The sequence below is a fragment of the Pteropus vampyrus genome, unplaced genomic scaffold, assembly GCF_000151845.1.
Source record: "Pteropus vampyrus isolate Shadow unplaced genomic scaffold, Pvam_2.0 Scaffold23, whole genome shotgun sequence".
Classification (NCBI taxonomy): Eukaryota; Metazoa; Chordata; class Mammalia; order Chiroptera; family Pteropodidae; genus Pteropus; species Pteropus vampyrus.
Genome location: NW_011888804.1, coordinates 8,797,616 through 8,811,199, shown reverse-complemented (window position 1 = coordinate 8,811,199; position 13,584 = coordinate 8,797,616). Strand labels below are relative to the sequence as shown.

The 13,584-nt window shown below is 41.5% G+C and overlaps 1 protein-coding gene across 1 annotated transcript in view; it reads left to right on the top strand.

Moving 5' to 3' along the window:
• The first annotated feature begins 1,786 nt into the window (after positions 1-1,786).
• CIT (citron rho-interacting serine/threonine kinase) overlaps positions 1,787-13,584 on the top strand; it is a 158,540-nt gene continuing 146,742 nt past the window's right edge. Inside the window, exons 1-3 of the mRNA XM_023528160.1 lie at positions 1,787-1,863; positions 2,910-3,016; positions 7,052-7,193. Coding sequence (XP_023383928.1) covers positions 2,921-3,016; positions 7,052-7,193 — 238 coding nt within the window. The 5' untranslated portion in view covers positions 1,787-1,863; positions 2,910-2,920. The remainder of the gene's footprint in view (positions 1,864-2,909; positions 3,017-7,051; positions 7,194-13,584) is intronic.

The window sequence follows — 13,584 nt, the reverse complement described above, 5'->3', positions numbered from 1 at the left end:
TCCTTAGAAGCATTTCTTCTTTTTATACATCTTTCTGCAACATGACAAAAGCAGAGGCTGGGAGAATTTCTAATGTCTTCTGAGAAGCAGGTTGTGTGTAGAGGAGAGGATTTGGAGTCAGATAGCCCCAGAGTTCCAAACCCAGTTCTACCACCTAAGGCTCCGTGGCTCCTAGTGTCAGTGTGTCACATGTGGGTTCTAGTTCCTCCCTCTCAGGGTTGTGATAAGGATTAAATGAGATGAAATGCTTGATAAAGGAAGCGGGGGCTTAATAAATTGGAGCTATCATTATTTTCCCAGGAATGGATAACAAGTTACGTTTTGGGGAAAAAACTGTAGTAAGCAAGTTGGTAGCTTTGGTTTTGTACTGATGTGCTCACATGGGCGTGTGTGTGTGTGAGTGTGATAACACAGTTCCAGTTCTGTTTAGTGTAGGGATTAGAACAGAAAGGACTGTCCCCTTAAAATTTTTTATATACATAAATAGAACATATATACATGCAATTTAATAATTATCAAACAAACCTCCATATTATTACCACCCAGGTTGAGAAATAGATTACAGCAGCACTCTAACACCCTGAAAGGCCTCTTTTTCACTTCCGGTTACCCCCCTTCTTGCTTTTTGTTTTTTTTTTGTTTTTCCCCCTTGCTTTTCCTTTTTTCCTTAACCACCATTGTTTTGTTTATGTCTGCTTTTGGAATTTATACTAATGAAATCATTCTTTATTGTCTTACTTCCTTTATTCAGCAGTGTTTTGAGACACATGTCAATGTGTTTAGCTGTAGTTTATTCCTTTTCATTGCTGTATGAAAACACAGCAATATAAAAAATTATCCTTTCTACTACTGATAGACATCTGGGTTGCTTACAGTTCTTTTTTTTTTTGTTATGTGCCATTATGCCACACAATGCTATTTGTACATTCTTGTTATGCCTTTTGGTGTACATAATTAGGAGTTTCTCTAAGGTATATACCCAGGAGTGAGTCAGAATGTGCATATCTTCAATTTTAGCTAATAGTGCCAAATAGACTGTACTCATTTAGACTCCTATCAGCTATGTATGAATGCATGTAGCTCCATTCTACGTGGAGCTTTGAAACAGTCACACCCCTTCTCCCCCTCCCTTTTTTCCTAATCTGAATGCATATTACTGTATCTCATGGTGGCTTTATTTTTATTTCGTGATTGCGAATGAGGAAGAGCACTGTTTTATACGTTTGTTGGCCTTTTGGATTTCCTCCTTCGTTTAGTGCCTGCTTAAGTCTCTTGCCTTATTTAAAAATATCCTTTCAGACAGTCTCAATATCTTTACCTACTCGTTGCAGGACAATTAATCCAAAGATGCTGTCACCGAGGCAGATGGAAGTTCAAACTCAAAACACTTGCTGCCTTAGCTGCCCAAGTGACAAGTATTTCTACTTTAGCCAAGATTAAGGAACGAGACCAGGCAGAGACCTGGCTGTCTTCTTCCTCGCGGGTGGCCATGAAAGCAGGGGAACCGCCCCGGCGACTTCCCCAAGGATCCTAACACAAACAGATGTGTTCGCAACCACCGCTTCCTGCTTAACCGCCAATTTCAAACTTCCGAGACCTGCCCTGTAGGGTTTGCCCTTCCCTGTTTCCCATTGGTCACGAATCAAAGGCAGAAACAACTTGATTGGCTCTCCCTTTCACTTCCTCCGTCTCTTTAAGGACTTGGGTGGGGGGGGCCTGGCTGAGTCGCAACTGTCCATCATAGGAACGGGCATTCTGATTGGTCCAGAGTTCTGGGCCCCGCCCGCGCCGTTCCCTGCATTCAAACGCGGCGGCGGGAGGCACTGGGAGGAGCAGGGAGCGGACTGGCGGGGTCCTCTGAGCGTGAGTCTGAGCCCCCCACACCCAGATTTTCCCTCCGCCCCCACCTCACTCTGCAAGACCTAGGCAAGGGCTTCCTCCACCTATACCAGTCCCGCTTTCCCTTCCGTGGCGGGCGGCGGTCCCTCCCTCAGGGCTACTGGTGGTAGGGAGGGTCTGACCAGGCTGGCGGTGCGCGCGCCTGTGTCCACGAGAGCCGAAGAGTCTGCTAGGGGCGTGCCCGGGGCTGGAGGATTTCTTCCTCTGTGAAACCGGGTGGTGTCCTATGGTTTTCTACCCTGCCTTCTGTCAGCATTACTTGCATTTTTCTATCTAGTGGGATCCGGCAGCATCTTCTCGCTTACCTGTGTGACCTTAACAATTTACTTTAGTGTCTTCATACTCTCGGTATCCATCCATCACCCCTCCTGCTTCCGGCCTCTTTCACTCTGCTTTTGCCCTTCTAGTCTCCCTGCTATTGTTGAAGGCCAAGTCCTGCCTCAGAGCCTTAGCTCTGGCTGTTCTCTCTGCCTGGACTTTTCTTTTTCCAGATATCAGCAAACCTTGCTGCTCACTCCATTCAGGTCTTGGTTCAAATGTTACCTTCTCAGTGACGTCTACTCTGACTACACTGTTAAAAATTGCACACACACACACACACGCCCCAATTGCCCCCTCTTTGCTGAAAATTTTTTTAACCCCATAGCACTTCCAATGTATTTTCTATTTTCAGCCATTCATTCAATAACTATGTGCCAGGCTCTATGTGTACCCAATATGTGAGGATAAAAATCCCTGTCCTCGTGGAGCTTACATTCTAAGAGCTTACATTGCCTTAGCTGCCCAAGTGACAAGTATTTGTACTTTAGTAATTTTGTAATTAAGTGAGTATGTCAGATAAATGTATGGCTTCCTGTTACAGTGAGTAAAAGTCTGGTTTTTAATTTCCATCACCAGTATGGTGGCTGATCTTCACCTCCCTATCTGTGATACCTTGAGGGAGATCAGGATCTCTCAAGCTCTTCCTCAAATCGGCAGTACACACTTGACCTTCTCCCATCTCCCTTCAGCACCAGTGAGGATGTTGAAGTTCAAGTATGGGGCACGGAATCTGCTGGATGCCGGTGCAGCTGAGCCCATTGGCAGCCGGGCCTCCAGGCTGAATCTTTTCTTCCAGGTAACAGGCTGTCAGCTCTGCTCACCTGAGTTTGTTTCCTTGGAACCACCTTGTCCTTATCTTTGCTTTTATCATAGGACTGAGGCTGATCTTGGAGAAATCTCTTTTGGTGTTTTATATGTGCTGATAGTATTGGAAAAAGGAGCCACTGTGCAGACAGGAGTAGATAGCTACGCTTGCAGATCTTTCTTCTTCTTCTTTTTTTTAACATTTCATACACTTCACACTTTTGTACTCAGTTTTGTCCTTTTATTACAGAAAGCAGAACAAAAGAAGAAAGGCAGTCTTTTAACCAAAGTTTCTGTCGGTGTAGTTTTATTTCTTTTTCATTCAAGAGATGTTTTAGTTTTAGATGAAAAAAAAACCCCCACAGTTTTGATAAATATCACACCTGTGAAACTCACATTTCTCTTAAGATATAGAACATTTCCATTACCCTGGGAGTATTAAAACTTAACATCATGAGATTATTTCTAAGTAGATTTCTAATTCTTTTGTTTCTGATCGAACACCGTTGATATAGAAATCCTTGTTTGACCCACATATTCATGAGTCGGGGACAACATAGATAGTGGTGAAGATTTAGGTTTGAATCCTGGTTCTAGCACTTATTAGCTGTATAACCTTGGGTGAGTCACTTGTCTCCTCTGAATCTATTTGCCACTCTTTAGGATAGAGAGGTTAAAACACTTAATTCACAGGATTGTTGTGAGGATTAAATGAGATAATCCATGTAAAGCATTTAGTTCTTGCCTAGCTCTTGGTGAGCCCTTTATAAATGGTAACTATTATTTCTACTAAGTGTAGAAATATAATAGCATTAGTTATAATAACAATAAATTTATGTTCACTTAGCAGTGATTATAATATATAGGAAGGTATTTAAATAGGGTACCTGTGAGATGATAAATACTAAAATGTTCTTAATGACCTTTATTCAAAATATTTGCAGTGGGGTATGTTCAAAAAGATCAGGATGGAGACAGATTGAAATCTTAGGTTGTTCTATGGGTCCGTCCCCCTCACCATTTTAAGTTATGTGATATTTTTCACAAATGAATAGCCCGTCTCTAACCTTAGCTGACTGAAGTGCTTCCACATTTTAGCTCCTTTATCATTTTCCTCCAAAGCTTTCCCAACTTATTACAAAATTTATTAAGGGCTTATACCGTGCTGATTACATAATAACTATGGCTTCTAATGTGCTGGGCACAGAGCCAGCATGTTCCTGATTATCTTTCTTTAGCTTCATAACAGAAGTAGGGACTATTCTTAGTTACATTTCAGAAAAGAGGAGACAGATACTTAAGGAGGCAAGTACTCGCCCAGAATCATGCAACTTGTAAATGGCAGAGCCAGGCTGCATTTTTGGTCTGACTCCAGAGGGTGGTCATGTAACCGTTGGCCAACACTGCCAGAGTGTGTCAGTTTATTAAGTGTGTCTTATATTTAAATGTCATTATAACAGGAAAAATTGTGGGCAAATCCCCAGTTCATCTTTTTTTTAATGATTAGTTCCTCCCCACCACCAGGAATGCTGTTATTTTCAGGTGTAGCTTATACCTAACATTTGCCTTAACGTAAACAGAAGAGGTTACTGTTCTTTGCCCACACAGTGCCGTTTTAATAAGGTTTTACTAGAGTACTGATTTCGTTTCCCATTTAGGTAAATACTTTAGACTGGGTCTCAGTTTCTACTTAATAGTACTTCCCAACGAGCTCTAGGTCAGAGTTTAGGAGCCTTTTAGATTTTCGAACCAATAGGATTTCCCAAATTTCTTGGGTTGACTTAGGTTTGCCAACTTTTTATTTTGCCAAGTAAGATGTAAAAAATAAAACAGATAAAGAGAAAAACCTATTATTGTCTGGTCCTTTTATTTCATAAAGAAAGAACATTTTGAGAAACACCAAGAGAGGAAGGATATCATTTCAGAAAAAAGGACTATTTTAAAATTTGAATCCTTTTAGCTTTATAATATAAAAGAGTCATTATGTGGTATTCATTTTTTCTCATTTCATGGCAGACTTGAAGACAAGAATCACTAATGTATTTGGGAACTGCTACTCTAGTTAGTCTACACTCAATAAAGAACAGGAAAAACAAAGAATCTTATTTTTCTGAGCTAGCGGCAGAATGGTAAAGTAATCGATATGGTGGCCTTGCCAGATATGAAAACACTTGTGACCCAGTGCTTTGCAAACCTGGCTGAGGTTTGAATCTTTTGGGAAGCTCGTTAATAAAACAGAGTCTAAGCTACAAACTGGAAAAGTCTAATTCAGTAGGTTGGGGAGAGGACACCAGAGAATCTGTTTTGTTTTGTTTTGTTTTTAAATTCTCTAGTTCTCCAGATAATTCAAATGTAGCCAGACTGTTTCTATAACCCAGTGCCATGTAACAAACTACTCACAAAGTTTAAAGCAACAGTGATTTATTTTTTTCTTACGATCCTGTGGGTTGGCTGGATTCATCTGCTCTGCCCTATGACATCAGCTGGGGTCATTCAAGGGAGCTTGAGTAGGGAGCTTGGTCAGGACCGGAACATCTGGGTGCCGACTGCTGACTGGGGCACCTCAGAGTTCTTCCACCTGATTTTTGGGCTGTGTGAGGTCTTTCATTATTCGGTAAGTCTAACACGGGGCTTGTAATTTTTTCTGTGATAATAAGTATTTTAGACTCCGTAGGCCATACAGCCTTTGTTGCAACTACTGAACTCTGCCATTGTAGTGCAAAAGCAGCCATAGACAGTATGTAAATTAATGAATGTGGCTGTGTTCTGATAAAGCTTTATTTATAAAAACAGGTGGTGGGCTAGATTTGGCCCATGGGCTGTAGGTTTGCTGACCCCTGGTCTAGCCCAAGCTTCTTGATGTGGTGGCTGACTTCTCAAAAGAACAAAAGCAAAAGCTACCAGACTTCTCAAGGGCTCTACCCTGTGCTAGTACAGTGTCGCCTGTGTCACATTCTGTTGGTTGAAGCAAGGGGAGGGGAAATAGATTCCAGCTCTTGATGAGAATAGCAGCAAGTGCCTTCAGAGTTAGAGGAACTGTTGGTGGTCATCTTTGCAGAGGGACCTCCACACAATCGATGGCCTGGCTATAGACCAGACTCATGTTTTAAGGGGCCAGAAAGAGTGCAAATGAGTCAGGTGAGCCAGATGGAAGATCTGGAGTCAGTTAAATGCAGAACACATCCCCTACCCAGAGGGGCAGCATTATGCAGCTACAGCTCAGAGTCACCAGGCAGGAGTGTGGGGCAACGTTCCTAGATCCACCTGTGCTTTAAGAGAAGCCAGGAATCCCCTTTCCCTCCATTTTTTTTTTCCCGAAATCTGATTTTTCAATATTGGCAGATAATTCAAATTATTTTAAATACTACAGACCAAACAAAACATGTCTGTGGGCTAGATACAGTCTGCCAGTTTGCAACTGTTGCTCCAGATTATGAATAAATTCAGCTTTAGTATAGTCACTCCATTCATACTTCTCTAATTATTCCACTGAATTCAAGAAACTGAAGTTATATTAATAAACCTCTGGGCACACGCGAAAGAAGAGGCAATCATTGTTTCCTACCGTAGAGACAGAGACAGGACCAGTAGAGTCCAGAGTAAATGCTCCTGTGAGCTTCAGACTGTTAAAAAAGAAGGTCCTTATTTTTTTTCTTTTTTAAACTTTTTATTTTTATTATGATGACATTGGTCAATGAAATCCAGCAAGTTTCAAGGGTACAATTGAACAGTAAGGCACATATATACATTGCATTGTGTGTTCACCGCACTTCCCTTTTCTAATTAGTGTCGTGTTTGTGAAGTTTTTCTTAGGTGCTGATGAAAGAAACAGTAATGGAATCGTACAAGCGATAACTTAATGACTGTCAATTGAAGTCTCTTTAAAGAATGAAGCCACAGAATTGTGCTGTTAGCATGTGTCGTGAGCAGTTAGTCGAGTTGGTGGCTTGTAATGTTCTCTGTGGATGTTATTGATCAAAGCATTTCATTATTGACAGTGTCTCCATCTGCTGTTTGCTGTTTTTAGGGAAAACCACCCCTTATGACTCAACAACAGATGTCTCCTCTTTCCCGAGAAGGGGTATTAGATGCCCTCTTTGTTCTCTTTGAAGAATGCAGTCAGCCTGCGCTGATGAAGATTAAGCACGTGAGCAGCTTTGTCCGGAAGTGTAAGTTGGGAGACTTTGTCTTGAAATCTGTCCTGCTGAAGAAACTGGAAGGGTCTATGGCCATGCTTCCCTGAATAAGCCTGATCCCGTGATCTTGGAAGCTAAGCAGGGTCGGGCCTGGTTAGCTTCCAGGATGGAAGACCACCTAGGAAGACCAGGTGCTATAAGTGTAAAAACTAAGGGATTGTAAGCTGACAAGGTCCTTGCAATCTGTGAGGTCAACCAAGGGTTGCCTCACCTTAAAAAACAAACAAACAAACAAAAACTGGAAGGATGCCAGACGCAGAATGAGTTAGTGGTTGGTGGTAGTAGGTAACTCTGCTCTTAGGCAGACCTACTTCAAGGTCAGGTTCTACCTGTTGTAGTTAGAAGACCAGATAAGTCAGGCCTCTTAACTGCAAGTGCCAGAAACTCAGCTCAAACTAGGTTTAGGCCAAAAAGTGAATTTATGGCTCATGAAACTGAGAAATCTAGGGGTGAGTCAAACTTTAGGCATGTCTGATTCCAGAAACCTAAATAATGTCCTCTGGCCCATCCCTCCACCGACTCGGTGGACTTATCCATTAAGCATAGTGGGGACAGTGCTAAGGTCCCACAATATTTAATTTTAATGAATTCATTTTATTTTAATTAGTTTAATTGTGATTTATTTTTAAATCATAAATATGAATACAGAAATAATGTATAATGGTTCTTTATTACATTTATCTTTATGCCACTGTAGTCATAAAATACAATTTTTGATTTTTTTTTTTAGTGCAGGAAGGGTCTGATGAAAGCAAAAGTTTGTAGGACCTATAAAAGTCATAAATTGGTTCTGTGCACACCCTTTTCTTGACTTTGATTAACTTCTGCACGGTATGGAAGTTGGCTACTGGTGCTACAGTTTCATAGTCTTTTACCTTACACTAGTGTTTTTTGACCCGGTGGTGATTTTACCCGTTAGGGATACCTGGCAATGTCTGGAGACATTTTTGGTTGTCAAAATTTGGGGCAGGGGTGGAGGTTGCTACTGGCATCTAATGGATGAGGCCAGAGATACTGCTGAGTGTCCTATGATGCACAGGACAGCCCTCCACAACATAGAATTACTGGTTCCAAAATGTCAGTGGTGCCAAGTGTGCAGGTTAATCAATGACCCTAAACTTCAGTGGCTTAAAACGATAATCATCGTATTACCTCTTGTGATTTTGGTGGATCAACTTGGGCCCAGCTGATTCCTATGCTCTGTCCAATGTTGGCCAAGATTTCAGGCACCAGGGACTTTCCTGGTTTGGAATGTTCAAGGTGGTTCACCCAGTGTCTGGCATGTTGGCTGGAAGGCCGGGCCCAGCTGGGAATCTGGAATGACTGGTCTTTTCCCTCTCTCCTAAAGTCTTAGGGCCTGTTGCTATCATGGCTCCTCTGTGTGGTCTCTCCATCAGGGGTGAGCCAGCCACAGCCTGGGATGCCTGTTTTATAAACAAAGTGGCCCGAATACAGCCACTCCCGTTTGTTTAGTCGTTGCCTATGGCTGCTTTCACATTACAGCAGCATTTAAGTAGTGGTGACTGAGACCTTGAGGCCTACACAACCTAAAACATTTAGTCTCTGGCCCTTTAAGAAAAAGCTCGCTGACCCCTGATCTCATGGTCTCTTTAGCAGAGATGTTTGGACTTCCTACATGGCAGCTCAGGGTTTTCAAAAGCACAGAAGTAGACATGGCCAGGCCTTCTTAGGGCTTAGGCCTGGAAGGGGACATAGGATCCCTTGGCTGCATTCTGTTGTTTGAAGTGAGTCGTAGGGCTGCCCACATTCTACCCGTTGGGGAACTACCTAAGGGCATGAATTTCAGGAGGCGTGACTCACTGGGCACCATCTTTGGAGATTGGCTACGATATCCTGCTTGAGGTTTACCTTACACTATTACATTAATACAATCTCAGGAGAGATTCTTACTAGCTCTGCTTTGGGTCATTTGCCCACCCCTTGACCAGTCACTGGACCAGGATGTGAAGTTTTGTGATGGGTCTCATTTGGGTGCCCAGGGCACTGTGATAACCGGGACCTCATGGAATGGGGGTGTGCAAATACCCAAAGGAGCCGGGAGTTTTGAGTAGATAAAATCAAAACAGTGACTTTAGGTAGTTATGTGTGAACCCTACCTGTTCTCATTTTCTTCTGCAAAATGGGGAAAATGCGTATCTAATAAGGCTCTGTGGGGATTGAATGAGTTAGTGCCCAGACCAGGCTTGTGTTGTCTGGCGCATAGAGACACTCAATAAATAGTTACCCATGATAGCTACAAACCTCACCAGTGTTTAGTATATTGTGAATCTTTAACTTTAAAACGTACTTGGGTATTTGCTCATTCTGTATGTGTTTGAATACACTCCCACCTAATTTTCTTGAATATTTAAATTCTCATATAGGAAGTGGGAGGGGGAGGGAAATTATGTAACAGACTAATTTACCATGCCATCTACAGGCACCTTCATTCCTCTTGAGACTGCCCTCTGTTACCTTAGCAATAACTTCAAGACTCATTCAGTAATCAGGGGGCTAGGCTGGGTGAAATGCAGATTTTCCTAATAGAATTCTCTTCCAGGGAACTGTTTCATATTTTCGAAGAGGCTTCCTAGAGAATACAGTTGAGAGGTTATGACTGAAGAAGGGTGATTGCGTTAATAATATATAAATTTTTTTACCCATTTGAGTTTCTGTTTTGGAATGTAAGCTTCATTTTCTCATGGGAAGAAGGGTCCAACAGCTGCCGTTGCCTAAATTTCTTGAACCATGTCACAGAAATGGAGATTTTCTTTGGAAACTGTTGGATGAAATGAGACAGAGTGTAGCCTTGAAGCAGAGTCCCTACCTTGGGCCAAGGGAGGGCAGTGGACTAGCATCTGGGAACCAGGGAAGGAACTTTTGTTTCTTAATTCCTATTCTATCCCCAGTGCCTGAAACAGTGTCTGACACATAGTAGGTGCTCAATCAATATTGGTTGACTGATATAATACTAAGTGAACAAAATAAGTGGCCAAACCTTAAGCACGGCATCTCATAATTTGTGTTAAAACAACAACAACAACAACAAAAGCGAGTGTGATAATAAAACATGCAAAGAAAAGTGTTGATAATTGTTGAAGTTAGGCTTTTCTTGGTGATTTGATAGTAGCTGAAATTCTGCCCTGTTTCAGTTATAATCACCATAGGCAAGAGCTTCTGATGTGCACAGTTTTAGTACTTGTGAGCAAATTATAACTTTCAAAAGTTTTTTCCCCCTAATTATAAATGTAATATAAAGTTAAATATAAAAGGTCAAAGTGAGAGAAAATCCCTCAAAATCTTAACCTGTCTGAGATAACCACTGTTAATAATTTGGTGCGTAGTATTGCAAATATTTTTGCCCTTATAAATTATTTATTCTGGATATTTTCAAACATATGTAAAGGTAACGAGAGTAGTATAATGAATCCCTATGTAACAGCTAGTTAGCTCTATCACTGATCAGCCCTTTTCCATGCATGCGCTAACATTACTGTTGTTTAATTTTACACAAAATGGATCACATGTATTAACTTAAAAAGTCTTTTCAAAATGAGATATAAATGTTTATTTGAGATCAGTGAGAATAGCTATTTGGGAGGCACTGATTCAGGCAGAGGCCCAAATCATGTTCTGATTAGGACACAAAGGCAATGGGGTATTTATGAGAAAGGGAAGGAGAACAATTACATCAATAAAAGGAAGGCGTTTTTATTGGTGCAGATACCGTAACGTAGTGATGTTAATTCTAAACAATGTTTTTGATTTTCAGTCCAGTAGTAATCAGTCTAGTAGTCATAATAACTGCTTTTTATTTGCTTTTGCAAACAGTTTTTGGGACACAAGCCTTGCGTAGGCCCAGTCCAAACGTTTTTTTGTCCTGTTTTAACATGCCAAAGATTTGAGACTTTTAAGATATGCAAAGCGGTTCCTCTGACCTGGCAGCTCCAGCTCCATTTTGAAGTGGCTCCGTTTGTATTATTGTTTACATATGTGTATAATGTTTTGCCACTAGCTTTGCTCACTCAGCAGTATATTTACTCAGCAAATATTTATGGAGCGCTTGCTATGTGATGCCAAGGTTCCGTTTTAGGTACTGGGTTTACAGTAGTGATCAAAGCAGATAAAAGTCCTTGCTCTTAAAGAATATATACTTTGGTGGAGATCGAGCTATCCAATTCTTTAAACATGTGCCTAATATTCTTTTACGTGGGTGGACTGTTAGGTTGATTCCACTTTGCTGTTGATGGACCTTTAGGTTATTTCTGATTATTTTTCTGTTACAAACTGTGCCCATCATACGTATCTTTTTCTAGCACCTGTGCCAGTGTTCCTGTGAAGCATGAATTCCTAGAAGTTGAAATGTTGAATGACTGAGTTTCAAAAAAGGAAGCAATGCACTCAGCTGTGTTGGCTTTTCTCCTCTGGGTGCAAATGTTTATCTGACAAGGTCATTCCTTGACTGCTTTTCATTACAGTGCTTTGGCTCTTTATCTCCACCTCATTATTCAGTACCCATTGAGCTCTTAAATACTGTCATGGCCTACAGAGATGTAGGATGATGTGGTTTTGGAATCACAGAAGTTGCTGGAATGGAGAGACGTCGTGAAGTTTTTTTTTTTATAATAGTCATAGACTTGAGTTGAGTATCTCACCTGTTCGACTGAATAATCCAAAGCCTTTGGGAAAAGTCGCTGAAATTTGGAGTGGTTTCTCACAATTCTGAGAGTGTATTGCGGTGTTTTTGCCTGTAAGCAGTTTGTCTACTTGTGTGATTGAGATGCACGATGGTTGGCAGTGACAGACCCAAAGGTAATAAGTTGGATAAGCGCCGTTAAGCAAATTGGGGGGCCCAAGGCCTAACAGAATCAAGAGAGATTGGCCTTGTGTGCAAGCAGTAATGAAATCGGGTTCAACTCAGACTGTTGCAAGCCAGTGTATTTGGGGAATTATAATTCAAAACTCAAATGCTTTACCTGAAGGAAACTTGGAAAAGGACAGAGAAGAAAGATGGGACCTGGCGCTGTGATGTCAGGTTCAAAGGAAAATATCGTGCAGCTTTCAATTCTGCTTCTGCATAGAATTCTCCATGTAGGCGCTCTAGATTTATTTTCTGCAGTGGTCACGATGAATGAATTCATGAGACTCCACCCACCACTCTTGCCTGATTCCCCAAGGGACCAAAGAAAGGTGTTTTCAAGATGATTGATTAAAATGAGAGGTGTGACCTGTGGGTGGGAAGACAGTGCAACAGAGTTCATCATCTGTGCCTTTGATCTGGAGTGAATTCGTCTCCACCCATGCAACAAAGAGAGGGCAGGGGTGTGGGGGTAACAACAATTACAGTTGCATTAGCTGATTCATCAATATGCCATTCAATGACTGTGGGTATGAAATGGCTTTTCCCTTTGTTGGACTCAGTCTCTGTCATTGTCAGAACAACTTGCGAGCTGAGTGTAACCCCTGAATGTGGCTTTCAGCCTTATCTGGTGCACAACCTACAGAAATGGTGATCCATTCCAGTGCCTGGAGGACTCCAGTGTCCGTCTGGGATTGCAAGACAGTCTCTTGGTCTTCAAGGTGGAACTTTTCTGAGGGATTCTCCAGGGTAATTTTGATTGTTTTTTTCTTCCTTTGGAGTATAACCCTATATATGGTACAGTTTCCCTATACTGTGCATGACTCATTTAATTTTTCAGTTAGTCACAGCTGTTCCCCTCCATTCTTGCAGGTCATTAGAATTGTCGCATATCCAGTGATGCCCCAGCCTAATGTTCTTAGAGTCTTAAAAAAATGTATGTTAGATTTCAAATCTGCTATCCATTTATTTAGTTCATACTTCATGCGTGAAGGATCCATGACTGAATGTTTGTGTCCTGCCCAAATTTATATAACCCTCAATGTGATGGTGTTTGGAGGTAATTAGATTTAGATGAGTTCGTGAGGATGGAGCTTCCAAGGTGGGATTAATGTTCTTATAAGAAGAGAGAGAGAGACCAGAACTCCCTTTCTCTCTGCCGTGTGAGGACACAGTGAGAAGGTGGCCGTCTGTAAGCTAGAACGTGGGCCCTCACCAGGAACTGAATCTACCAACACCTTGATCTTGGACTTCCCAGCATTATGAGAAATAAATACCTTTTGTTTAAGCCACCTTGTCTATGATATTTGTTATAGCAGCCCAAGCAAACTAAGACACCAATGGAAAGATTGCACTAGGAAAAGGGATAAGACTGCATGTTAAGAGAAAGATAGTTGCAAACCCTTCCAGGTGTGTGACATGTCAGCTCTGCAGAGCAAATGTCAGGGCTCCATTTGGTTCCTTGGGCTAAGGCTTTTTTTTTTTTTTTTTTTTTTGCCAGGAACC